Source organism: Dermochelys coriacea, chromosome 18 (genome assembly GCF_009764565.3).
Source record: "Dermochelys coriacea isolate rDerCor1 chromosome 18, rDerCor1.pri.v4, whole genome shotgun sequence".
Lineage (NCBI taxonomy): Eukaryota > Metazoa > Chordata > Testudines > Dermochelyidae > Dermochelys > Dermochelys coriacea.
The window spans coordinates 4,585,419-4,611,314 of record NC_050085.1 but is presented as its reverse complement, the minus strand read 5'-3'; the positions used below and the strand labels follow the sequence as shown (position 1 = coordinate 4,611,314).

The 25,896-nt window shown below is 59.1% G+C and overlaps 3 protein-coding genes across 3 annotated transcripts; all 3 read right to left on the bottom strand.

Annotated features, from left to right (window-relative positions):
• Positions 1-585: 585 nt before the first annotated feature.
• Positions 586-5,174, bottom strand: C1QB (complement C1q B chain). Its single transcript, XM_038376836.2, is given in 4 exon segments — positions 586-2,118; positions 3,652-3,821; positions 5,066-5,102; positions 5,105-5,174. Coding segments are annotated over 4 exon segments (834 nt in total). The 5' UTR covers positions 5,160-5,174; the 3' UTR covers positions 586-1,546.
• Positions 5,175-9,603: 4,429 nt separating this feature from the next.
• On the bottom strand, positions 9,604-15,796 carry C1QC (complement C1q C chain). The gene is made up of 4 exons (XM_038376874.2): positions 15,791-15,796; positions 12,316-12,369; positions 11,200-11,387; positions 9,604-10,749 (listed from the first exon to the last, which is right to left on the bottom strand). Exons 3-4 carry the CDS (start codon positions 11,381-11,383, stop codon positions 10,193-10,195), a joined length of 741 nt encoding a protein of 246 aa, XP_038232802.1. The 5' UTR covers positions 11,384-11,387; positions 12,316-12,369; positions 15,791-15,796; the 3' UTR covers positions 9,604-10,192.
• Positions 14,402-19,911, bottom strand: C1QA (complement C1q A chain). Its single transcript, XM_038376841.2, has 3 exons — positions 19,684-19,911; positions 17,696-17,865; positions 14,402-16,230 (listed from the first exon to the last, which is right to left on the bottom strand). Exons 1-3 carry the CDS (start codon positions 19,890-19,892, stop codon positions 15,662-15,664), a joined length of 948 nt encoding a protein of 315 aa, XP_038232769.2. The 5' UTR covers positions 19,893-19,911; the 3' UTR covers positions 14,402-15,661.
• Positions 19,912-25,896: the final 5,985 nt, after the last annotated feature.

Genomic DNA, 25,896 nt, shown 5'->3' with positions numbered 1-25,896 from the left:
CCAATGGCCATGCAGCACCCAGCACCCAACCATCTCCAATGGCCATGCAACACCTAGCACCCTACCATTCTCCACAGCCATGCAGCACCCAGCACCCTACCATCCCCCAACGGCCATGCAGCACCCAGAACCCTACCAACCTCCACAGCCATGCAGCATCCAGCACCCTACCACCCTCAACGGTCATGCAGCACCCGGCACCGAACCATCCCCCAACGGCCATGCAGCACCCAGCACCTTACCATCCTCCACAGCCACGCAGCACCCTACCATCCCCCAACGGCCATGCAGCACACAGCACCCAACCATCCCCCAAGGCCATGCAGCACCAGCACCCTACCATCCTCCACAGCCATGCAGCATTCAGCACCCACCATCCCCCAATGGCCATGCAGCACCCAGAATGTTCCCAGCTCTAAGAGCTCTGCGGTCTTAGCTCTTGCTGGCTGGCTGGGAGCAGCCCCTGCTGTGTTTGCTGAGTCCTGTGCTGGTTGCTGGCCAGGACTTCCCCTCCCTCACTGGGCTGCCCCAGACCACCCCAGCGGCACTGGCAGGCTATTTGTTAATTAAATCAGAACAGCAAAATCAATAGCAGACATCAAGTTTATTGGCTGTGTCTGCTCTGCGGGCCTGGCTTAGGGCCTGAATGCGTGTGAGCATGCTCAGGCCTGGAAAGCACTAGCCCCAATGGACAGCAAGCAGCCACTGGAGCGGAGAAGGCAGTGGGGCTGGCTAGGATGCAGGTATCCTCGCTGGAGGTCTCCTCCCTGCTACAGGCTGGAGCAGGGCAGCCGCAGGGTGTCAGGCTCTGGCTAGTCCAGCAGCTCCAGCTGCGTTGGAAAGGAGAGTGCAAATCTCGGATTGCTCCTGACGGATCATCTCCCTGGAGCTGGGGCTGGGGCCGGGGCGAAGGCCTTTGGCCTGACCCCATCGGCCCCACAGCATGGGTGCTGCAGTGAGCAGACCACAGCGGCTCACAGCCGGGCATCCCCCTGGGAGAGGATGGCAGGCACCTCCACTGCACCCAAATGTTTGTCTATCGGGGCTGGGCTGCCATGATTCTCCGGCATGAGAAGCCTTGGCTATAGAATTAATGCTGGGGAATCCCCACTGCTGTGACAGGAACCCCCACTTGGCTGGGATTCCCTGGGCCAACCATCACTCTTAGCTGTGCTGAGGGGGCTGGTGCTTTGCTCATTTTAGAGGGTTTGTGTCTCCCTCCCGCGGCAGCAGAAGCTATGTGAACGCTATTGCCAGGGATTCAGGGACACAGAACGGGTCTCCGGGGGCCGGGCCTCCCTTGTTGTGGGTTCTCTGCCAGGGGGCTGCGTGCTGGTTAGGGCTGAAGCTGGCGCTGCACCAGGGGTGGGACGGGCAGCACCGAGAGAAGGTCTGTGCCCTGAGCGGTAGCTGGCGCTGCTGCTGGGGAAAGCACTTCATGTATCAACGGGCTGCAGCGTGGAAGCTTGTGCCAGCGTGTTGCGCTCGGGAGTGACATGCGGGGAGCACGTGGGAGAGTGAGTGTTGGGGCGCTGTCCACAGGCGGCTAGGCTTCGGGGAAGAGCAGGAATCCGGAGAAGATGCTGTCAGCCCCTTCAATCCCCACCAGGGAATTCTTCTCGGTGGGCTCCAGCCACACGGACTCGTCTGCCTGCAACCGCAGCACCACCCCCCCAGTGGTGACCTGGTAGATGTTGTGAACGTAGTCGCAGAAGGTCACCACCTTCTCCCCCTTGGTACCCTGGCCCTTCTTGATGTTGATGCACAAGTTGCCCCGGGAGGTGACGTGGTAGGTGAAGTAGTAGAGGCCTGGGATCCGGCAGGTGAACCGCCCGTACCTGTTCTCGTAGTGCCCGTTCTCGTTGGTGATGATGCGGTCGAAGCGGATGGGCTGCTCCCGGCGTGGCAGCATGCTAATGGTCCTGGCAGCTGAGAATGCAGATTTGAGCGTGGTCTTGAAGTCCCCAGATTCACCCACTGGCCCAGGAGGACCCATGGGGCCCGGAAAGCCCTTGGAGCCAACGGGGCCTTTGGGGCCGACTTTCCCGGGGTGTCCGGGGCTCCCCGGCTCTCCTTTCTCCCCCAGCTCCATTTCATCATCCACCCGCCCTGGGGCACCTAGAGAACAGGAAAAGAAGAGTCAGGAGTGGAAGGCTCACAGGCTCTGTTGTCATTCCTCATCTTATTGCTAGCAGGTTCCTCGCTTCGCTACTGAGCCCAGAGCATGGCCTTGGATGTTCCACCAAAGCCATGGGACCAGCTCAGGGCCGGTGGACGAGGAAACCCTCCTCCAGTCTTTCTGTGCCAGAAAGTCCTCCACCCATGGCACAGGGACACTGGTGCCAGCTGAGACCCCCTGCCCCTCACACAGGGACACTGGTGCTGGCTGAAACCCCCTCTCACACGGGGACACTGGTGCCAGCTGAGACCCCCCCCACCCCTCACACGGGGACACTGGTGCCAGCTGAGACCCCCCCACCCCTCACACGGGGACACTGGTGCCGGCTGAGACCCCCCCTCAAACAGGGACACTGTTGCCCGCTGAGACCCCCCCCCCACACACAGAGACCTGCCCAGCATTTCCCGTAGTGGAGGTTTGCGGGACGGATTCCCAAATCCCATCAGACCAGTCTGCACAAGGCTGTGTCTGTCCAGTCTGCACAAGGCTGTGTCTGCACCAGCTGTTTCTCCTGAAAACTTGCCACCGTTGCAGCCACCATGGGCGATGCATGAACCGCCTGTTTGGGGAGGCTAGCCCCCTGCCCCACTCCTTCTGCCTGAGTCCCCACCCCTCCTGCCCACTGGAGCCAGAGGAGCCCCAGAGGAGCCCCAGAGGAGCCCCAGCCGGCCCAACTGAGCTGCCCCAAGCCCCAGCCTGCCTGAGCCACCCCAAGCCCTGGGCCACCAGCCTGCCTGTCCAAGCCCCTGCCCTGCTGGTCTGCCCGCCTGAGCCCCCGCCGGCTTTGGGGGAGAGGTGGAGCTGGGATGGGAAAAGGAGCAGCATGAGCGGGGCTATGGGGGAAGAGCGGGATATGGGAGTGGGGCCTCAGGCCAGTGCTCCAAAGGCGGCAGGCCAGCAGTGTGCCTCCAGAGGGAGGTGCGCTGCATCCTGTTTGGGGAGGCTTAGCCTCCCCAGCCTATTATACTCACTGCCCATGGCTGCCACTTGTGTAGTACTGATAGCAACGCCCTCACCCTCCCGCCCGAGGTGCAGTGCTCTGCCATTCCAGGCACGCTCTCCTGTCTGCACTCGAAGCTCCTCCCTTGCACCCCTCTGGATCAGGCCCCATTCCTGCTCCCCTGCAGCAGGGATCCCTTCTCGTAGACACCTCCCCTCTCCCCTTTCTCTCCAGCCAGGCTAGAGCCCCACCTCTCCCCTGGTGCTCCCCCTTGGCCAGGGGGCAAGGAGGGACGTATTCTTCACACCTGTGGCTGGCTGGTTCCTGCATTGGAGAAGTGCAAACCATTTGCTTCCAGCAATGCATCCTCCTGGCGGAGAGCAGCAAAGGCCGGGCTGTCTGGGCAGGCACTAACAGCTAACCCCGGGAATCATGCTTTACTCCGAAAGGGCCTTTGGGGAGCTGCTGTCATCCCAATAGCACCACCCTGGCCCAGAGCTCTGCCTGCTCCCAGCTCCCGCCTCCTGCTCACCTTTCTCTCCCTTCGGGCCATCCACTCCATCTTTGCCATTGGAGCCCGGCTGTCCTGGTGCACCCGGAATGCCCGGGATGGCGGTGTAGCCCTTGCAGCTATCGGCCCTGGCCAGGGGGACCGTGGCCAGGCAGAGCAGCACGGCCCACAGCATCATGTCGGCACCAGCGCTGGAGAGAGCAGAGGGATGCAGCACAGCTCACAGGGCAGCACGGGGTGATGAGCTGGGCAGAGGGCTGGGCAGCAGGCTGCCAGGAACAGCGCAGCCCTGGGGCACCGTGCCATGGAGACATTCCACCAGTACTGGGGGCAGCGGAGGGGCAAAGTCCACGACAGGAGCCACTCCAAGGAAAAGCTACAGGCCCAAGTCCTCCCCCTGACACCCCATTGTCTTTGATGGAGCTGCCCCTGGATGAATGGGGAGAGACTGGCCCCCGGACCGCACATCTCCTCCCCTCCCCAGATGAGAACAGCTGCAAGGCTCAGGCACTGGCGGCCCAGTCCCCAAGCTGCAGGGGCAGCACAGGGGAGAAGAGAGGAGCAGCAAAACCTTCAGTGTTTGCAGAGCTTCTGTGGAAGGGACAGGGAGAGCAGCACGCGCGGCTCTCACGTCTGCACCTCACCCAGCTCAGGTCAAACCCTGCCCCACTGCCCTGAGATCCCACCAGCTCCACTGGCTGCAATTCCCCATCCAGCCACAGAACCAAAACATTCGGGGTCAAACCCTGCTCTGATTTACACCACTGCAAACCTGGAGTGGCTCCATTAGCTTCAGTGGCGAGATTATGGGTTTGCTCCAGAGTAACTGAGAGCAAGGTTACATCCGTGAGCCACCCTCCCAAACCATCTGGCCCCCAGGGCTTTGTCCTGCCATGGGGCTTCTCCCCTGGAGCCTGTTCCCCAAGCTAATGGGCTGTCCCATCAGGCACTGAGCTGAACTGCCAGCATCAGTGCGCCAGTCTCTCCAGTTCTCCCTGACCATCCTGTCCGAGCAATTTGTGACTGTGACTTGCCCCCTGGACACACTGGACAGGAATTATTTCAGGGCAGACTAGATGATCACAATGGTCCTAGCTGGCCTTGGAATCTCGGAATCTCCCTGTCCTACAGCCCAAGAGCCCAGCACCGTATAAGCCAGACACAAAACACTGCAAGATCAGGAGCTGCTTCTCGGCAAGGTTAGCTTGGCTGGGAACGCACGGTTGGGGCAGGGCCAGAACCCCCTGGGAGCTCAGTGCAGGGCTTGCTCCACAGCTCAGAGTGGAGTCTGCTCTCGAGCCCAGAGGGAGCCGGGTGCAGAAAGGGTTCTGGAGCCCCGGCAGCCCCTTACGGACACTGCTCTGTCCAAGCACCCGGCTCGTTCGTGGCTATTAAGGAATTGGGCGCCTGTGGCACCATGTGGGCTCGCTCTTACCTTGCAGCGTCCTGCAACAGCGAGCAGGGATGAGGCGGGTGTGTTTCAGTCCAGCTTGGCAGTGACCCTGTGCAGAGAAAGCAGAAGTTTGCATGAGAAGAGAAAGGCTGGGCAAGGAGAGGAACTGGCCATATCCCTTTTTTATCGTTGACTCTGGCCCTTCTGCACACTGGCACTTTCACATCCCCCGCTGCCCCGCTCGGAGCTGACCACAGGCTCTTTCTGCAGGCTCAGCAGGACCCCCGGTCCCTGAGCCCTGCAGGGAGCCTGGGCATTGCTGGGCCAGAGCCTCTGGCCATTGGCAGCTCTTGGCCCGAGCCCGAGAAAGTGCTGCTCAGTGGGTCTGTTCTTACTGGGTTACATGTCCTCATCTGCCCTTATAGGAAACTCCCCAAGAAGGTCACAGGCTGCTAAGATCCAACTCTACCTGGCCCCCCTGACCCTGCTCTGAGCCCCCCCTCTGAAAACCCAGAGCAGCCAGGGCAGTCTCTGTGCTTACACCCTGGTGACAGAGAGCTGGTTTGGGGGCATTATGGGAATGAGAGTCACTCATGAGAACCCAGCCCTATGCCCTGTGGCTGCACACGAAGGTGTCGCTAACTTCCTGGTGGCACTGTGCATACAGAGCCCACCTCCCACCCCCGAGTCAAAGAAAACACTCCAGTGGGTGTCCATGGGGCAAGGATCTGTCCCCACTCATTGGTGCTGCTGGGACCCACTCGCCCGGGCCAGACAAGACATGATCTGGGAGACATGATGGTGCTGAGATCCCAGGGCTGCACTTACCTGCTTCCAAGGGTCCATGTGAGTGTGAGGGCGCCAGAGCGGCTGTAACGCCCCCCGTGCCAGCCCACCAGCTTCCTTGGATCCCCGGCACTGCCTGGCCTGCCTAGACTCACCCCTCCCACACATCTCCCGAGCCAGGCCCCGTGTTCCAGGGAGTCACTGCTGGGCCGAAGCTGAGGCAGAGACGCAGCTCACAGGGGTGCGAATGGAAGGGCCACCCCCCACTTTGACTCACCTCCGTCTGGCTCCTCAGCGTGGAAGTGCTGCAGGTTCACCTCCACTGGGGAGTGTGTGTGCAAAGGTCAAAGGGGGCCAGCTGTGCCCATCACCTCTGCGTCTGGCCCCTGACTCTGTGGGATGCTGTCCCCTGGACAGAGCGCTGGGCAGCCAGCACAGAGACACTCACCGCCTGGCAAAGCCTCATGCCGCAGTCGAGAGCGATTCCATCCCATCGCTAAGAACCACCCTCCCTCCCAGTATCTCCCAGCCTCGGGGCATGCGAGTAGGAGCCTGGCTGGGCTGGGGGTCACAGACCATCGAGGGGCTGCGATGTGCTATGGGGAGGAAAGGAACCCGGATTCCCTGTCCCTTGGGACTCTAGGTGCCACATCTGGCTGCCCCTTTCTGTTAGAAGTCGGCTCTCTAAGATCACCCCTGCATGAAAGGCGAACCGGAGGGCTTGTGGGGCCCTGTCCATGCCTGGAGTCATGCCTCCTCCAGCTGCATGCTGCCTGGACTATCCCAGAGAACCCCAGTCAGAACAGGCCTGGGTCTTGGTAGCACCAGGCACATTTCTTAAAATCGATTCCGCCTGCCCTTGCTCCCTGCTGAGTCTCTGCCCCATGGGCCACACTCAGCCGTGCTCCAGGCACATGCACTCCCCAGCCTCCTGGGGCTGCCCCGGCTCACGCCAGGCTTGGATTTGGCCTGGGGTGTCCAGGCAGTGGGGCCTGATCCTGTATTCCCCAGTGACTGTGATGGCCCTTCTGGCACTTAGTGTCACACAGGGCCAGGGGTGTGGGTTAGGATCCCCTGCCCTAGGGGGAGCTCGCGGTCAAACGGATTTCAAGTTGAAGGGGCTCCTTGGAAGGTCCCTGCTCTGCAGATATTTGGCTTGATTCACTGGCAGAGTTTGTAAGTGCTTTGAACCAGCGAGTGGCATATGCATGCCCCTGCAGATCCTCGGGGAGGTGCTATTGCGGTGTCAGGAGGGAATGCTCAGGTATCCATTCTTCTGTGAACTCAAACCTGCCAGGAGTTCCTGAGCCAGGCTCGGGCAGGGCGTGGGGGCAGGCACTAGCCATTCGGACAAGCAGCTCCTGGTTATAAACACCACTGGAGCCCTATGTTGTAACTTGGGGGAGTTTTTGCCTCCTCAGCCTGAGAACTGAGAAGTGCTGGGCCGCAATTGAAACTAGAGAGACTGCGGAAAGATGGGCTCGGCTACAGAAGGCCCTGGCTAGCTTAGGCCTCTGAGGGTGTGTCTACACTGCAATGAGACACCCACGGCTTGGGCTCACAGGGCTTGGGGCAAGGGGCTGTTAATTGCACTTTAGACATTTGGGCTCGGGCTGAAGCACGGGCTCTGGGTGAGATGGGGGCGAGCAGTGGGGTCCCAAATGTCTTCATCACAGTTAAACAGCCCCTTAGCCAGAGCCCCGCGAGCCCGAGTCAGCTGGCACGGGCCGGCCGCAGGTACCTAACTGCAGTGTAAACAGACCCTGAGTGACCCATGCTCAGGGTCCAGCTGCCCGGCTGAGCTGCACTGGACAGACGGGGAGACTGGTGCCCAGAGATGTGCGGTGTCTATCTCCAGAGCCCAGGTCTCCAGACTCCCAGGCGCTTGCCTAGCACGCTCCAGAGTCTAGTATGAGCTGAGAAGGCGTGGTGCTGTCCTGGGCCCTGGCATGGCCTCAAGGGGCAGTGGGGACGATCGCCAGGAGGCAGACTGCACGGGGTGCTGCAGCTTTGCACTGGGCCTGGCTGAGCGGCCGGACAAACTACCCCTGTCTGACTGGTTCTGCTGGTTTGAGCCAGTTCCCTGTTACATGGACTTTGGCCTGAGGTGTCTCTGAAACAGCCAGGTGGACGCGGGCATGTGCTTCTGCGAGTGTTAGTAACCAAACAGACGTCCTGGAACCTGGGTTCCTCTGCTCCTCCAGGCTGTATGGGAAACCTGGGATTAGACCAATCTACTCCCCAAGGGGTAGGCTCCCTGAAGAGCCAGGCTGGCATTGCAGGGTCCTTGTCAGTGGCCGACAGGACCCCAGCCCCAGAGGGCACAGGGCACAGCCAAGGCTTCAGAGTGGAGTATTTCCTGCCGGCTTCTGGTTCAGGGGCTCCTGCTGTGTCACCAGCACCGTCTCCCAGGGAGATCAGGTCTCCTGGAGCTGCCAGGCTTGCCCTGGCCCGGCCCAGGATGGGGACGTCTCTGCCTGCACACTGGCCCCTGTCTCGGGTCTGACTCTGAGTCCATCCGCAAGCTGCTTGGCTCGGAGGCCAGAGCAGAACAGTCACTGAGGGTGACTCTTCCGTGAACTCCGGGAATCCAAGGGAGGAACCCAGCTCCAGGGAGCCCGTGCAGTTTGGCTTACACACGGCACCGTCCTGCCAGGCGCTGGGCACCACTCCTGGGGCTGAGGGGGTGCCCTGCCTTGCAGGAGACGTGCAAGGATCAGCCCCTTGTGTCTGTGCGTCAAAGGGAAGCTTTGGAGCTTTAGAGACCTGTTCCTAGAATCTCAAGATGCCCGCTGAGGCTCCATGGCAGCTCCCAGCTCCCTCTGATATTCAGTGCCTCTGAGCTGGCCTCAGAGAGGCCCCAAGGATCCTAATCTCGTCTGACAATCCTGTGTCCATGGTGGGAATAGAACAGTTGCACTTTATGACGATGGCTGGGCACAGTGCTGGGGGGCCCAGCAGCTTCATGAAGCAGCTTGGAAGCCTTGAGGTGAGGCACCAAGACCCGGGACATCAATGTGGGGCCAATCTACAAGGCCGGGAGGGAGGAATGGGACACAGGCATTCTCAGGCCATTTCTGTTTGGATGAGGCCTGGCTGTGTGCTGTGCCCTTGGAGCATCTGGGCGTCGGGACCAGGGTGTGCCAGGCACCAAGGCCAGGGGCATGGTGGCACTGTGTGTGTTTGCCAGGGAGCTGAGCTAGGGGCTGGTCCTGGGGCAAGGCCAATTCAGGATGCATTTGGCCCGACGGTTGTGACTCACTTGCACCCTTGTGTCAACAGAGAGAGAATCCATCTGGGGTGGGGGTGGGGGGTGGGGCAGGCACTGTTCCCCAGGCCCCATGAGGAAGGGCAGCTGAACTTGCATTCAGAGCCAGACTCGTACCCAGAGACCATCTAGAGAAAGGGCTGAATCAGCTCATTGCCTGGCCACAGCCTCTGCCTGGGAGGGCTGAGACACCAGGGAGGGAGATGGAGCCTGGGCCTGTGTGTAGGGATGGGAAACAGGCCCCTTCCTTCCCCCTCATTCCATGGGGCAGAGGGAGCTCAGCGCTGCCCTGCTCTGAAACAAACTCTCCTTTCCCAACTGTGCCCAGCTGCCCACCAAAAGGAGCGTGCACCCCGCACAGACAATGGAGGCCTGGCTGGGCATTTGTGGCGTTCGATGTCTAGCTCCTGTAACCAGTGCTATAGAAATACCTCACGTGCGCGCGCACACACACACAGACACGCACACACACACAGGTTTCTGATATGCTGCATGGTGAGCGTAGAACATGAGACATCAGGCCCCGTGCCACAGAGTGGGGATTTATTGACATTTTCGACAGAAGCTCATGGCCAAGTTCCCTTTCCAAACTTTCTGGGGCGCTGACTCGCTGGGGGCAGCGGGGAGACCCCAGGGCTAGGAGTCTCTGGGTGTGAGCAGCGTGAAGCAGCGAGGGCTAGTTAATGCAGAGCTTGCAGCAGCTAGACCCTGTACCGTGTAGCGAGCGCAGAGTGGCTGGGGAGAGCGGGGACAGTGAGGCCACCGTGGTTCTCGCTAGGCAGGGATGCAGCCAGACAACCCCCTTCCCTACACTTGGTGACTCTGTCTCGAAAACACATGTGAAAACCTGCTCGACCCTGGTTAGTTTTTGGTTGGAGTCTGGCTGCTCTGGGTGGCTACTGGGGCCCAACAAGGACAGGACTGCAGCCAACAGGCCCGGCCCCAGCCCTAGCCAAGCTGACACAAGCAGAGGACCTGTGCAGAGAGCCCCGGGCGTGCCGTTCCCTTGTGCCCCACGGTGAGGCACTGCGATGCAGGGAGGGCGCAGGCATGCACGCTAGAGGGCAAAGAGAGGCTGGGATCAACCGGCGCGTGCCAGAGCTGGCCCGGCCTGCCTAGTCTGGGAAGAGCAGGAAGCCGGAAAAGACGCTGTCGGAGCCAGCGATGCCTACCATGCCGTTGTAATCGTTGACTGCCAGCCAGAGCTGGTGCCCGGCGTCCATGTGCAGCAGCAGGCCTCCGGAGCTGACCTGCTTGCTGTTGGACATGTGGTCGCAGAAGCTGGCCACCTTCTGCCGGTTCTTGTACATGTTGATGCAGAGGTTGGCGGTCTGGGAGGTGTGGAAGATGAAGTAGTAGAGGCCGGGCACGCGGCACGTGAACTTGCCCGAGGTGGTATTGTAGTCCTGGGTGGGGTTGGTGATGACGTGGTTGAACACCACCGGGGCGTTCTTGTCTGGGTGCTGCCCGGTCCGCCTCACTACTGAGAAGGCTGACTGGTGCTTCTGCTTGTAATTACCAGCCATGCCAGGCCCTCCAGGCTGGCCTTGCTCACCCGGCTCTCCCCGGATGCCAGAGGGACCCATGGGACCAGTTTTTCCTCGCAGGCCGGGGCTGCCGGGTTCTCCTTTCTCCCCCTTCTGCCCTCGGGTTCCAGGAATGGCCGGGATGCCTGTGGGGTTCCAGGGAGTGTCCGTCAGCGTGGACACGGTGGCTCAGTGCATTGGGAAGGGACGGCTGGCGGCTCCTCCCTGCCCCCCTGCCCTGGTGGCTGAGCGGCCGTGTTCCCAGCCTACCCTGGCTGTGTAGGCAAGTCCTCTCCCTTCCGCTCCGCGCCTGCAAAGGGTTGGTATCCCTGAGCCAGCCCCCAGGGCTCTGATGCCAAGCAGGCAACTGTGCCAGTGTCTGCACTCCTGCAGGAAAGGCACCGGAGAAGGGCAGCTGATTCCCTGCATTGGGATCAGGCCGTGGGGCCATGTCCTGTCCTCTCCCTCTGTGCTTTCCCACCTGTGCACCCCAGGACAGAGCTGGCATTAATCCTCTATCTTCAGGGCACTATGGGCCTCGGGGACACCTCTCCAATGCCCCCTCCCTTGACAAGCTTCTATTAGAGGGTACCTACCTGGTTCGCCTTTGACTCCTTTCAGCCCATCTCTGCCATCCTTGCCAGGCATGCCAGGTGTGCCAGGAAGCCCAGGGGTACCATAGCACCTGTGGGAAGCGTTGCCTGTCACGGTGGTCTCCAGCGCCAGGAGGAGAAGGGCTAGGCCCAAGCCCACTGGTTCCCAGACGTTCTTGACTATCATTGTCCTATCACGAGTGGAAATGTGGAGAGTGTTGAGAGTCCCTGTCCTGTCGCTGTGGGCACAGCGGAGGCCCCTTGCTGCCAGGCTGGGTGCAGCATCTCCACCCAGTGACAGACCCCGAGTTACTCTGACCCTCACTCATACCAGGACCCACCCTCCCTCGCCATCCCCACCCACTTCCGCCCCCTGGGCACAGTCTGTCCCCTCGGCAGCCTGCATGGGTCCAGAACGCTGCCTGACAGGCTTTGCCTGCCTGAGCCCAGAGCCCAACCAGAGAGTCAGGGCAGTGTCTCCCTCCCCACGCTCTTGGGCAGCCTCTCTCCTTTCTGGCAGCCCTTCGCGCTCCCGGCTCTGAGCATAGGTCAGGAATGGCCCCTGCTGTGGGTGCATGGACAGAAAGGCTTGAGCTGCCTGGCCCTGGTTTGCCTGTCACTGGTGCTGGCTGTGGCCCAAAGCACAGCTGGGTTGCCGGAGAAAGGTCCATTCTGGGGTTCCCCAGCGCTGGCACAAGGACAGCCCGGCTCCCAGGGCATTGTCCTATTTCCAGGATCCCTGGCGCTGCGCTGCAGCTCTGCTTTTCCGCAATCTGTCCCTGCACTGGACAGTGCATTGCCCAGTGTGGCTGCCCCACACCAGTGCACCTGCTGGCCCATGCCTCTGCCCTCCAGCCTAGCAGGGGCTCTTAGACGCAGAAGTCCAGCAAAGAGTTAGTGAAAACCCTTATACAGAATGACCTACCAATGGCTATAAGCAAGGCCACTCCCAGGAGCAGGCTACTGGGGTATCTCTGCTGTAAGCCCACTAGGCAGCCCTTCCACAGCCACACGTCAGCTCCTATGGCCATGGCAATGCCTGCCACCGTGCCCACAGCACAGTGACACGGGCCTAGTTGCTTCACCAATGTCCTGCGGCTGCCCCCGCCAGCCCCTTACCTCTCTGGGGCAGGGTGCTGGCTCCTGCGTTCTCCGGAGGGCTCTGTTGGTTGGCTTGTCAGAGCTCTGGCTGCAACACCAGCCAGGAGGAAGTTGGTGGCTGAAGGAGTCCAGGACAGGCCTCTTGGAAAGACCAGCCCCCTCGCTGGGGCCCTGGCCAAGTTTCACATCCCTGTCCTGGGCATTTCTTCTGAGCAAGCGTTTTCCGCAGTGCCTGGCAGCACTAAATGCCGCGCCAGTGCTCCCCACGTTGTCACGGGCCTGGCCGCCAAGGGACAGGGCAGGAAGGACCAGACCAAGGGGTGCCAGGGCCAGCGGCAGAACCAGGGGCAGTGCGCAGTGCTCACGGCTGATCCAGAGGCAGATGCGCACCTCCATCAGGGCACTGCCCCTCTGCTCACCTTTCCGCTTTCTTCCCCTCCCTCTGGGACTGAAGTGTAGGAGGGCAGAGGGCCATGCTGGGGGTGCCCCCACAGTGGCACGACCTCAGCCCAGTGCCCAGGGTACCTGCTCAGAACCCTGTGACCTCTGACACTTGCCCATTGGTCGGGGGATGAGGGTTGGTGCCGAGTCTGTGTCATCCCCATCTCCTGGCACATGTCACGGCCCGCTCCCAGCCTCGCACTGGGCACCCTGGCCAGCCCAGCCCTCTGCTCAGCCCCCTAGATGCCAGCGAAAATGACTGAATTGGTGGGGGGTCGCGGTCAATACCCACATAACTCCTGCTTCCTTTTACTGAAGAATGTTTTTGGATCAGTGAAGGACTCGTGGCACACACTGGGAATCTGGGAATCAGCCCCCAGGGTGGGGTCCTGGTGCCGGCATGGCACATACCTGAGTATCAGCCCCCAGGGAGGGCTTCTGGCACCATGGCCCATACCCCTTTGGGCAGTGCCCCAAGGTCCACGTGTTGGTTCACTAGCTGCATCAACAAAAGTCTTTTTCAAGGTTGAGCCCTTTCACCTGTCTGTCAAGCATGTTCCAGGAGCGCAGGCCCCTGGATGGGCACTGGTTCTGGTGAGGAGAGCACAGCGCCCACCGGTGTGAGTGAGCAGCGCTATTTCCCCTATCCCTTCTTCTGTCACTGTGGGCAGGGTGTTAAGGGGCAGATGCAGCCCCCAGGAGGAATCCAAGCTGACCCCCAGGTGTGTTCAGTGCGTGTTCCCTGAAGTACCAGCTCTGCCCTCTGCAAGGGGCACATGCCCTCTGTCTGCTCTGCTTGCTGTGTGTTGGGGAGGGTAATGCCCAGGGACCCTACCAGAGGGCAGTGCCCATGCTCCCTGCAGCATTATGCCTGGCTCCCCTCCCCCTTTTTCCGCTAGGGCAGAGCTCTCCTTCCCACCAGCAATCCAGCGCCTGGGCACACCACAGGGCAGCCCACAGCGCAGGGGTCCTGGGACTGACGGCCTGCAGCCTGGCCCAAGCTGGGGGAACCCATTTCCCACATGCACTGGGATCAGGGCCTTGTTGTGCTGGGTGCCATGCAAACCAATGGGCTGCTGGCCTCATTTTGATTTAGGAAGAAAAAAGTGTCACCCTCCCAGAGACTCTTCTCCCTGACCCATTGCTCCTTGTCATGCCCAGATGCCAAGGACCAAGTGGGCCACAGAATCTGGATGCCCACTGGCCCTGGGGGTCCCTCCTGCTCAGGATGGACTGCGGCGTACGGCTGCTGCACCTTCTATGTAGCTGCAGCGTATTTGGGTCAGCCAGGTTGGTCCCTTTCCCCGAGTGCAGGGTGGAAAGCTGCCTGCCCAAGCATTGCTCTTAGTACTGACAGACCGGAAACACTCCGGCCTTGTTGGCTCCTTTAGGCTCCCCAGGGACATCATGGCTTGGAGCCTGAACTTGCTGGACAGCACTGGGATGGGGGAACTGGAGCCAAAGGCAGCCTCTGCAAAGGCTGGTGAGTTCAAATCCTGAGGGGGTCTTTCTTGGGAGACGCCAGCCCGTTGTGCTCTGGGTCTGTGTTGTTCCTGGCTCCGAAGGGGCTGGCATGGAAGTAACAGCCTGGGAAAGGGCCCCAGACACTGACGGTTTGCAGGAAGATGTGAACGAGAAAGAAAACCAAGGCACTGGATGGGAATGAGCGAGGGAAAGAAAGAGTTTATTCGTCTGTGCTGATTGGAAGGGTGTGAAAGCCAGGGGTGGCCTGCAGCCAGCTCCGGATTTGCAATGGTTAGTACAGCGCAAGCCACAACCGACAGCGATTTCCTATCAGGGAATAAAGGGGCCACAGCGGGGGAATGACATCGGTGACAACTGATCTCCTTCGGCAGGGGGATGAGAACCAGCATGGCAGGAAGATCTGAGCCTCTGCTCCCTGGGACCGGGGCACTGTCTGGGGCTGGGCTGCTCGGACAGAGCACAGAGTGTGACCACTCTCCTTGGCCTGGGGGACACAGTCCATGCTGAATGGCAGCGCCTGGCCGGGAAGGTGGGGGACCCTGTGGCTCTTTGGGCAGCGCGCCGGCTGTTGGCGATGGACTGGACCTGACTGGAAGGTGAGATGATACTTCCCAGGGCGTTAGCTGGGGTTCCAGGTCAGGCACAGAGCAGCCAGCAGCTGAGCAAACCCAGCCTATCTACCACCGCTGCCCCCACACGCCACATCCTGGTCCCCCGGGCAGCTCTCTCAAGGCCGCACGTTAGCAAGGGGCACGTTACAGGGATGCAGGCCCCGGGCAGAGGGGTGCGCAGCAGGACAGGGTCACTGGCAGGCTTTGGCCGTTTGCAGACAGATCTTGTCTAAGGCCTGGGCTGCGGGCTGTGGCATCATGGCCTTGGGGCCGGAGAAAGGAGCCCACCCTTGTCTGACACTTGGGTGCTGGGCGGGAGGCCCCTGCTGCGAGTGACCCGGGCAGTCCAGATACCAGCCCATGGGGACAGGTGGGGATTCCCGGTCTGTTTGGCATGCTGGAAGTGCGCTCGAGCCACAATGCCCAGAACCAGCCTGCCATGGCACAGGCTGCCCAGGGCAGGCACTTAGGGCCCGATCCTGGTCCCATCAAAGCCACGGGGAGCTCTGTGGGAGCAGGATCTGGGCCGTCATGCCTGGCCAGGGGCATATCCCCTACACTCGTGGAACTGGACACAGAGTATTTTGATACAGGCCCTGGGGAGCTCAGCAGATGGCTCCCACCCCTGCAGGGCACACAGGGCGCCCCGCGTGTGCCGGCACAGCGCTCTCCCAAGTGGCGGGTGAGGAAAGGCTGGGTCTGCACACACCGGCTGGCCTGTGGCCCCCCAGGACACCCCGCTGGCAGGGCTCTCACAGGCCAGCGGGCGAAGTGGTGGGAGCTCGGAGAGGCAGGGGCCGCCTTGCTGTAGCACTGGCTGAGGGGCGTCACTGGGTCTCAGGGAAGAGCAGGAAGCCGCTGAAGACGCTGTTGGCCTCGGTGCCGTTGTACACCCTGTTGCCTTGGCGGGGGTCACTCTCGAGCCAGACCCGGTCGTTCTGGGCCAGCCTGAGCACGCTGCTGCCTGAGTTCACCTGCAGGACGCCGCGGCCGTTGCTGTCGCAGAAACCCAACTTCTTTTCCCCATTGAGGGCGAGGCTGAGGCAGAGGTTCCCGCTGGAGATCACCTGGAAGGCAAAGTAGTAGACGCCGGACACCCGGCAGGTGAACTGGCCCGTCTGGGTGCTGTAGGCGCTGTCCTGGTCGGTGATGAGATTGTCAAAGACCACCACGTTCCCGCTGCTGGGAGGGTTCTTCCTGGAGGCCGAGAAGGCGGGTCGGGGCTGGTCCTTGATATCGCCAGCCTTGCCTTTGGCTCCCTTCCTCCCCGGCTGCCCTGGGAGCCCGGGGGAACCATTTGGCCCCCTGTAGCCCTGGTTCCCAGGCATGCCGGAAGGCCCAGGCTCCCCTTCATCACCTTTGGGTCCCCGGATCCCCGACCTCCTTCCTGGCAACCCTGGAAGAGAGGAACAGGCCGGGGCTGACGGAACCTGGGCCCAAGCGTTAGTTGACTGACGCCAGCCACATCCCCCCATGAGCAGCCACCCTCCAGCCAGAGCCTGGCTCCATCCATTGTACTGAGCCAGCCTGGGCAACCACCCTCTCTGCCGCCAAGCCAGTCTGGGCCAGAGCCCGGCTCCATCCTCACCGCCGAGCCAGCCTTCACCAGCGCCCGGCTCCCTTCCCCTGCCGAGCCAGCCTGGGCCAGCGCCCGGCTCCATCCTCACCGCCGAGCCAGCCTTCACCAGCGCCCGGCTCCCTTCCCCTGCCGAGCCAGCCTGGGCCAGCGCCCGGCTCCCTCCCCTCTGCCGAGCCAGCCTGGGCCAGCGCCCGGCTCCCTCCCCTCTGCCGAGCCAGCCTGGGCCAGCGCCCGGCTCCCTCCCCTCTGCCGAGCCGGCCTGTGCCAGCGCCCGGCTCCCTCCCCTCTGCCGAGCCGGCCTGTGCCAGCGCCCGGCTCCCTCCCCTCTGCCGAGCCGGCCTGTGCCAGCGCCCGGCTCCCTCCCCTCTGCCGAGCCGGCCTGGGCCAGCGCCCGGCTCCCTCCCCTCTGCCGAGCCGGCCTGGGCCAGCGCCCGGCTCCCTCCCCTCTGCCGAGCCGGCCTGGGCCAGCACAAGGCTCCCTCCCCTCTGCCAAGCCGGCCTGCGCCAGCGCCCAGCTCCCTCCCCTCTGCTGAGCCGGCCTGGGCCAGCGCCCGGCTCCCTCCCATCTGCTGAGCCAGCCTGGGCCAGCACCCGGCTCCCTCCCCTCTGCCGAGCCGGCCTGGGCCAGCGCTCGGCTCCATCCTCACCGCCGAGCTGGCCTGGGCCAGCATCCGGCTCCCTCCCTTCTGCCGAGCCGGTCTGGGCCAGCGCCCAGCTCCCTCCCCTCTGCCGAGCCGGCCTGGGCCAGTGCCCGGCTCCCTCCCATCTGCTGAGCCGGCCTGGGCCAGCGCCCGGCTCCCTCCCCTCTGCCGAGCCGGCCTGTGCCAGCGCCCGGCTCCCTCCCCTCTGCCGAGCCGGCCTGGGCCAGCACAAGGCTCCCTCCCCTCTGCCAAGCCGGCCTGCGCCAGCGCCCAGCTCCCTCCCCTCTGCTGAGCCGGCCTGGGCCAGCGCCCGGCTCCCTCCCATCTGCTGAGCCAGCCTGGGCCAGCACCCGGCTCCCTCCCCTCTGCCGAGCCGGCCTGGGCCAGCGCCCGGCTCCATCCTCACCGCCGAGCTGGCCTGGGCCAGCATCCGGCTCCCTCCCCTCTGCCGAGCCGGCCTGGACCAGCGCCCGGCTCCCTCCCCTCTGCCGAGCCGGCCTGGGCCAGCGCCCGGCTCCCTCCCCTCCATCAAGCCAGCTAGGGCTGAATTGGAACTGGTGCCATAGAGACAATACCCAGCACCATCCAGCCCTCCCCATGTTCTCAGCCGTGGGAGTTACAGCTCCCGTCTCCCACCTTACCTGGCTCGCCCCTGTCGCCTTTCTGTCCTGGCCTCCCATTGAGGCCCGGTACTCCCGCGTAGCCATCTTTGCCGTTTGATGCTCGACATACGTTCTCCTGAGGCACTGCCATGCCCAGGATCATGGCCAGGGTGCTGGCTGCCAGCCAGAATCTGCCAGCCATTCTGTCTCTGCAAGCACATGGGCCCCCTAGCGTGAGCTGTGGCTGGGACATTCCCACAATTGCTCCCCGCTGCGGGAGTCAGCACCTGCAAGGGGCACAATTCCAGCCAGGGGCAACAGCCACTTCCCTGCAGACCCCTGTCTGGACGGGGGACAGTCCCCAACCCAAGTACACGCAGCCATGGATGGGCAGCGTGCCACACACACCCACTCACAGAGAGAGAGAGAGAGAGAGAGAGAGAGAGAGACAAGCACTGTACACTAGAGCTGAGTGAAATACTAGCTTCACAAACCCCTCCAGCCTGTGGAGACTGTTGTCACTGCCCAGGATTTGCAATGGGCCCTCTTGGAAAATATCCCTGATATTTCAGTTTTGAATTTGTCTCCAGAACCATTCCGGAGATGGCCATTCTCCTTCGCTAACCACACTGGTTATGGTGTCACTATGTCTTTGTGGGGGGGGGGGGGGGCGGGCTGCCGTGCATGGGGCGGAGGCTGGCTACCTGTGGACAGGGATCTGGAAAGAGACCATCACAACTATGCACAGAGTGGCAGAACATAAGCCAAGTGTCAAAAAACAGCTCAGTCCCCTTCTCTCCCTCTAAGGTACCTGTGATTCGAGGGGCAGTTCTAGAAGCATGATGGGTGGGGGGGAGATAACCGATTAAAGGGGGGGGTCTCTGCTTACTTGTACCTTAGAAACATGCGGCCTGTGACCTTTGCTGTCCCTGATATTGTGCTTCTGGGGGCTCCAAGTGCATGCTAAGAGTGCACACAACCTAGCTGGAGGGGCCCCAAATGGCCCTTTAACAAAGACATCCTTTCTCCAACCAGTGCATTAGGTATTGGGGTTTAATAGACAGGGTGAGATTCTGGCCTTTTTGGTGTCAGTGACCAAACCCCCATAGATTGCCATGGGGCTAGCCTTCCACCCAGTGTTTTAAACAGTCAGACTCTGATTCCTTTCCTCTCTCAACTGTTCATATGTCACTCACGTCATGTTCACCAGTCTTCCACCCCAGAGTCAGCACCGGGGCAGAGATGACCCATCCAGCCAGAATCAAACCTGGGTCAGAGCCAACACCCAGATTCGGAACTGGCTACATCCTGGCCATGGTCAGCATGGGGGTATGACCAGGGCACCCATCCAGAGCCAGGAGTGGGCTAGGTCTGATGCAGATACACGATGCAGCGCCCAGACTTCGCTCCCAGCCCCTAGCTGGAGGCTGAGACCCTGACCTGCACTGCAGGAGACCTCCCCCCATCTGCAGGGCTGGGAGAAGAGCCTGCTCACAGGTGACCCCAAGCCAGGAACTGCTGTGACTGTCAGGGAAGACGGGCCAAGAGAGACCAGCCCCTGGGGCAGGGAATGACCCGATGAGAGCTGACTGCAGCTGGGCAGGGCTCAGAGATGCCGGGCAGCAGCAAGGCAAGAAAAGCGACTGTGGGCAGAGATGCAGCTATCATTTCAGCAAAGAGCCACCGCAGACTGGCTGCATTGCTGGGTGAGGGGATAGGATGTGAACATCCCCCTGTACAGCTTGGCTGGGACCCCCTGCACACTGGCCTTCTAAGAGGGAGAGCAAGGCCTGAAAGGCTACCCCCTTCCCAGCTCCCTACAGCCATGCAGCTGGGGAGGGGCCAGGAGCTCCTCGGCCCAGGACAGGTGAAGAGCGAGGGTGGCAGAGAGCCAGTCTGAACGTGGCGGGAAGGGGCTGAGAAAGAAAGGTTGCAGGATCCCGAACGCAGAGACCTGCCACTGGGGAACCAGAGTGCAGCCTGCACGGGAGAAGCGCGCCTGGGCAGCGCAGAGAGGGGTCACTTACCTCTCCCAGAGGCTGGCTGAGGCTCTGTGAGCAGGGGGCTTCGTTTGGTCTCTGACCTTCCCCGAGAGGAAGAATGAGGCAGAGAGTGCATGCGGGGGCGGGGGGGGGGCGGGGGATTGCGAGTGGCTCTGTCCGATCAGAGTTGGAAGAAACTGCTGAGTTTCACTTCCCCACCCATTTCCCCTTTTGGTGTTTACCCCCTGCCCCATGCTGGGTCTCCCGGAACAATGGGAATGTCCTGGTCAGCAAAAGTGCTAACACTTTTAGACTCAAAACCACAGCAGAGCTGGGAAGGCCGAGCCCTGCTTCCTGCTCGGTGCCTCCCACTGCAGTGCACCACTGCACACACTGAACAAAGCCCTGGTCCCTGGCCCCAGGAGCTGGCACTCAGAGGCTAAGGTTTGCTAGGAGCAGCTCAGTATAGGTGTGACTTAGCACGTGGAATGTGTGCAAGAGCGGGGCAGGACACCAGGGCTTGCACTATGTCTCACCAGAATTGTGAAGGAGTTCTGTGTGAATCCTGCACTGTGCGTGGGGCAGGGTGTTCTCAAGGAGCAAACTCAATAAACTGGGATTTTAAACAAAGAAAATTGTAAAACTAATTCCATGGTGTTGCTATGAGCTGGGTGAAATCTTGCATGGGTTGAGTTAAAACCTCATAGAGATTGATGGGTGTGAACTCACCTGTCACTTAACATCACTGTCAGAATGAGTTTGCCAGACGCCTTCCACCTATAGAGGGCTTTCGTGAGTATTTTTCGTGGGGTGTGTGTTTATGTGAGGGAAGGCAGGACACACAGAAATTGAGACCACACACACCAGAGAGAGACCAGGAAGCCAAGCAGGAGTCAGTGAGTACAGAGTGATGCTGGAAAAAGCTAGGAAAGGGCTTTTGGGTCTGGTGTTGGCTAAAGAGGCCTGGGGTCAGCCAAGAACCTGCCCCTTTTGATCTCAATTCCTCCTGCATTCGGAGACACCAGACTTTGTACATTCCTTGTAAAGAAACAAGACTGCATCAAAGCAAATACCAGCCTGCACTGGTCTCCCCAAGGTAATATCCCCAAGGACCCAAACTAACTGCTCTAGCCAAAAGGGGCAACAATATACAACCATTGACCCCACGCCTCATCTGTCCAGTCATGTTCCCTTCCCTCCATCCCATTCCCCATCGTGCCCCCCATTCCTGTTCCCATCCCTCCATTCAATTCCCCATTGTGGTCCCAGTCCTGTTCCCTTCCCTCCGTCCCATTCCCCATCGTGCTCCCAGTCCTGTTCCCTTCCCTCCGTCCCATTCCCCATCGTGCTCCCAGTCCTGTTCCCTTCCCTCCGTCCCATTCCCCATCGTGCTCCCAGTCCTGTTCCCTTCCCTCCGTCCCATTCCCCATCGTGCTCCCAGTCCTGTTCCCTTCCCTCCATCCCATTCCCCATCGTGCTCCCAGTCCTGTTCCCTTCCCTCCGTCCCATTCCCCATCGTGCCCCCCATTCCTGTTCCCATCCCTCCAATCCATTCCCCATTGTGGTCCCAGTCCTGTTCCCTTCCCTCCGTCCCATTCCCCATTGTGCTCCCAGTCCTGTTCCCATCCCCCAGTCTCGTTCCCCATTGCCCGGCCCCTCTTCCACTCGCTTTGTGATTTCTCAGCAGGAAAACATGCACTGCAGCAGCAGTTTCTTTGCCATGCCCCTCCCCATCTCATTAGTTTGGCTCAGGGGGGCAGGTGGGGCTGGCTCAGCATGCTCCAGGCCCATCTCTCCTGGCTGTGTGCCCTTCCCCAACACGGGCCGCTGGCACCGTCTGCCGAGCCCGCCTTTGCCACTTGAGTCGCTTTGAGCCACCTGCATTCGTTTCGCTCAGACGCTCTAGCCAGCAGCAGGCAGTGCTTGACACCCTGTATCTTTGCTGACACCAGGTCCAAAAGAGCTGCCAGAAAGTGTCCCCCTGGCACTGCAGTGCACCCCTGGGGCTCGTGCAAAGCCATTAGCAGCTCCAGTGTCTGCTACTGATGGCACACAGAAAACATCCAGCTAACGGCAATGAACGAAGGGAAAAACCCAGAGAGAAACGTGTGTGTCTGAGCAAAGCACCCAGAGCCAGAGTGCAGGGAGCAGCCCGGAGGAGTAGGGACTGGCAAGCCAGCACAGCCGGCCAAGACTGCTGGGAAGCCACAGATGTGCAGGAACACCAGGCTTCTAGCTGGCGTTCCAGAGCCCATCAGCAAGTGTCACACAATTTAGCTGCATGTGTGATTGCTGATGGTGTGGGTAGCAGGAGAACAGGGAATCTGCCCTGCTTAGTGCTGAGAATGGCATGCTCAGTGCATGTGTGAACTTAGAGATACCTGGAAATGCAAATATCCTTGACCTGTAAGGGGGCCCAGCCAGGAACAGACAAGGAGCTTGTGCCCTTATCTGCTTCTCTGTGAGTGCAAAGTTAGCCTGAAAAGTGACTCTCCTCCACTGTGCAGGCAGGCACATAGGTACACGGACACTTACACAGAATGCATGCACATACATACCTACATATACAAACACACGCATGCAGATACACACACAAGCATACACATGTGCACATGCACACTCATACAGACACAACAAAGTGCACATGCACACATTTCCTGTGTGTTTTTACACTGGTATTCCAAGTCCTGTCTTGGCTGCACTGCATAGTCGTCAGAGCACTACTGTGATAGAGACAGCGGGGATCTGCACTTGCAAGAGGTGAGTTACTCACGGGGAAGCCAATTTTAGTCCAACAAGAGCTGAAAATGTGAGCGCTTCACTAATCTCTTAGAATGCTTTGAAGGGGTCAGCAAACACGGACAGGGGTGATCCAGTGCATATAGTCTGCTTGGACTTTCAGAAAGCCTTCGACAAAGGCTCGTAAGCAAAGTAAGCAGTCATGAGATTAGAGGGAAGGTCCTCTCCCCCATCAGTAACTGGTTAAAAGACAGGAGACAAAGGGTAGGAATAAATTGTCAGTTTTCAGCGTGGTGACAGGTAAATTGTGGGGTCCCCCAGGATCTGTATGGGGACAGCGTTCATAAATGAGCTGAAAAAAGGGATAAGGGGTGAGATGGCAAAGTTTGCACACAATACAAAATTACTCAAGTTAGTTAAGTCCAAGCTGACTGCAAAGAGTTACAAAGGGATCTCACAAACCTGGGTGATTGGGCAACAAAAAACAAAATGGCAGATGAAATTCAATGTAGATAAATGCAAAGTAATGCATGTTGGAAAACATCATCCCCGCTATACAGACGAAATGAAGGGGTCTAAATTAGCTGTTACTACTCGAGAAAGAGATTGTGGAGTCATCGCCTTAGCCCCTGCTTGCCATGAGGTCCCGCCCTCTGCTCTCCTCTTCCCCCCAAGGCCCTGCCCCTGGCCAGGCCAGAAGCCGGAGCTGGGCCATGTGAAGAGCCACCCAGTGGGCTTGGACAGCGGTGGGGAGACCTGGACCCTCCACCTGCCCTGGGCAGTGCACCCTGGGGGGAAGGGACATGGGCCAGGGGCTGATCTTGAGCCCCCCAACCCCCAGCCCAGGGCAGGTGGAAGGGCCGGGGCTCCTCACAGCAGCTCAGGCTCCCTGGGTGGCTTTTACCACTGCCCAGCTCAGGCATCTGGCCGGACCAGGGGGCGGGGCCTCAGGGGGAAGAGGAGGAGCAGGGGGTGGGGCTCCAGAGGAGGCAGGACTCCTGCATGTGTCCCGTTTTTGCATTTTGAAAAGGTTGTCACCCTACTTGCCATATACCCGGCACTGGGGCCCTCCAGAGCTTCAAACCTGGCCTGAGAATCTGACAGCGCTCACATTGTGACAGGGCACTCAGACACTCAGAATGGCTTTGGGGTTAGACACGGGCCTGCCCCTAAAACTAAGGGCCCAAATCCCTTAGCCTCTCAGCATCAGGGGTGGCTTGTTGACTCACTGAGCAGAGTGTGGGGTTGGGGCCAGTCTTTGGTTTGTGGGACTCAGGAGAGTTGGAAGATTCCTTCTCAGTCCTCATTTATTTAGATTTAGTTGGGGCTGGTCCTGCTTTGAGCAGGGGGTTGGACTAGATACCTCCTGAGGTCTCTTCCAACCCTGATATTCTATGATTCTATGAGTCTATCAGATCTTTCCTGTCCTGGGCATGGTGTATTTTAACTTTAGCTTAGTTACTGCTCTGCACACAAGATGTCCCATCTGCAGGTAGGGGGCTGTTGACTCATTGTCTTGAGTTCTAAGAAGAAGCCAAAGATCTGGAAGAGGCATAAGCGTGATTGGTGGCAATCTCACTTGCCACAGATACAGTTACCTGAGCAGAGCGAGAGCGAGCATGCATGACAGAGCGCTGTAGCCGTTAATAATGTATTTTCAAGGCATACTTCACACCTATCCTTCTGGCGCTTTTCTGTATCATGACTTACAGTTGGACCATGCCCAGGATACAATCTAGAACAATGAACAGCTGTGTCACCTCAACCCTCCAACCTGGGGTGCCCTTTACACTGCTTTGTTGCTGCAGTTACCACTCCTGGTTTGCTCACAGCCAGCCTCCAGCATGTAAGTCACTCCCAGTTATATTGCAGGAGTGCTGCAGCCAGCCACTCTTGACTTCCTCTGAAGGCTGACACCAGCATGCACCCAGTCCCAGACAATCCCCAGAAATGTACGTCTTGTACTGCCCAGCTCTCTCCTGGACAATACAAGCTCATAGAAAGCCCATCATTTTATTAATAGAAAATGATATGCACAAATCCTGTTATCCCAAATGGAGTTTCCTAAACACTTTAGTCCAAACACACTGATTTAGATGAAACAATAAAACAAATTTATTAACTACAGAAGGATGGTTTTTAAGTGAATACAAGTAATGCGGCTAAAAGTCAGAACTGGTCACAAGAAAAAGAAAAGTAAAATGGAACTAATGTAACAACCTAGAGTGAATTCAAAGCAATGTCTCTCTCACCACAAGTTTCAGCAGTCCTACAGGCTAGACTCCTTTCAGTCAGGATCCATCCCCCAGTCCAATGCTACTTCCTTTGAACTTCAGGTGTCATAAATGCTGTGAGTAGAAAGAACGAAGCGATAAGTGCAGACAATTGATAAGGGAAACTAAATGTATCTGTGAAAAATGTATGGCTGGTATGGTTAAAGACAGCAAGAAATAATTCTTTAAATATATCAGGAACAAATGGTTTCAGAGTAGCAGCCGTGTTAGTCTGTATTCGCAAAAAGAAAAGGAGTACTTGTGGCACCTTAGAGACTAACAAATTTATTAGAGCATAAGCTTTCGTGAGCTACAGCTCACTTCATCGGATGCATTTGGTGGAAAAAACAGAGGAGAGATTTATATACACACACACAGAGAACATGTTCTCTGTGTGTAGCTTATGCTCTAATAAATTTGTTAGTCTCTAAGGTGCCACAAGTACTCCTTTTCTATCAGGAACAAATGTAACCCTAGTATAACATTTCTGTCAGGTGTTGTCTGGAGCAACAAGGGCCAGCTTCAATATTTTAGGGTGTGATAGTCTGTACACATCTGCATCTGCATTTCCCCCTTAGAATCCTCTCCTTTCTTCAAGAAGCATCGCCAGCTCAGGTTCAGGAAACAGAAAGTCTGTGTGGATGGGAACCCCATGCTGTTTCTTTGCTAAAATGTAGATTTTTCTCCCACACCATCTTTCCTGCCAAAGAATGGCCATTTAACAGGCGATGGCCCATTTGACCTACTTCACACTTGGCTGAGGCGTCAGCTTGTCCTTTGTCTCTGAGGAACTGGTTTGGCCACAGCCTAGACAACTGCCTCCCCTGCTTACAGGAGAAGAGGGTTCAGCCGGCAGCCCAGGAAGCAAATTGCAGAGCTGCCAGCTCACCCCCATTGTCCCCAGTGGGTTTACCTACACACCTGGATTCTTCCCAGATGCTTCCCAGACTTGGAATATGTCTTAGTAACACCGTACAGTGGAATATTGCCGCACTTATTTTATCAGGGCAGTATTGACCAGTGAGCTTATGCTCAAATAAATTTGTTAGTCTCTAAGATGCCACAAGTACTCCTTTTCTTTTTGCGGATACAGACTAACACGGATGCTACTCTGAAACCAGTGAGATATGAGTTTTCAAATGATACCTCGCAAGGCATACTTGTACAAAGATTATTATAATAGTGTGCAAGGGGTGAATATGGGGTACAGATCGTCACACTGTCCTTATCTAGCACTGAACTATAC

What these genes read in the sequence shown, in the direction of transcription:
- C1QC (XM_038376874.2), bottom strand. Translation starts at nt 11,383, where the DNA reads ATGATAGTCAAGAACGTCTGGGAACCAGTGGGCTTGGGCCTAGCCCTT. An exon ending in AGGAGTCAAAGGCGAACCAG is followed by an intron (nt 10,750 to 11,199) that starts GTAGGTACCCTC and finishes GGAACCCCACAG; the next exon opens with GCATCCCGGCCATTCCTGGA.
- C1QA (XM_038376841.2), bottom strand. Translation starts at nt 19,892, where the DNA reads ATGGGGCAGGGGGTAAACACCAAAAGGGGAAATGGGTGGGGAAGTGAA. An exon ending in TCAGCCAGCCTCTGGGAGAG is followed by an intron (nt 17,866 to 19,683) that starts GTAAGTGACCCC and finishes ATGTGCTTGCAG; the next exon opens with AGACAGAATGGCTGGCAGAT. An exon ending in AGGCGACAGGGGCGAGCCAG is followed by an intron (nt 16,231 to 17,695) that starts GTAAGGTGGGAG and finishes CCTCTCTTCCAG; the next exon opens with GGTTGCCAGGAAGGAGGTCG.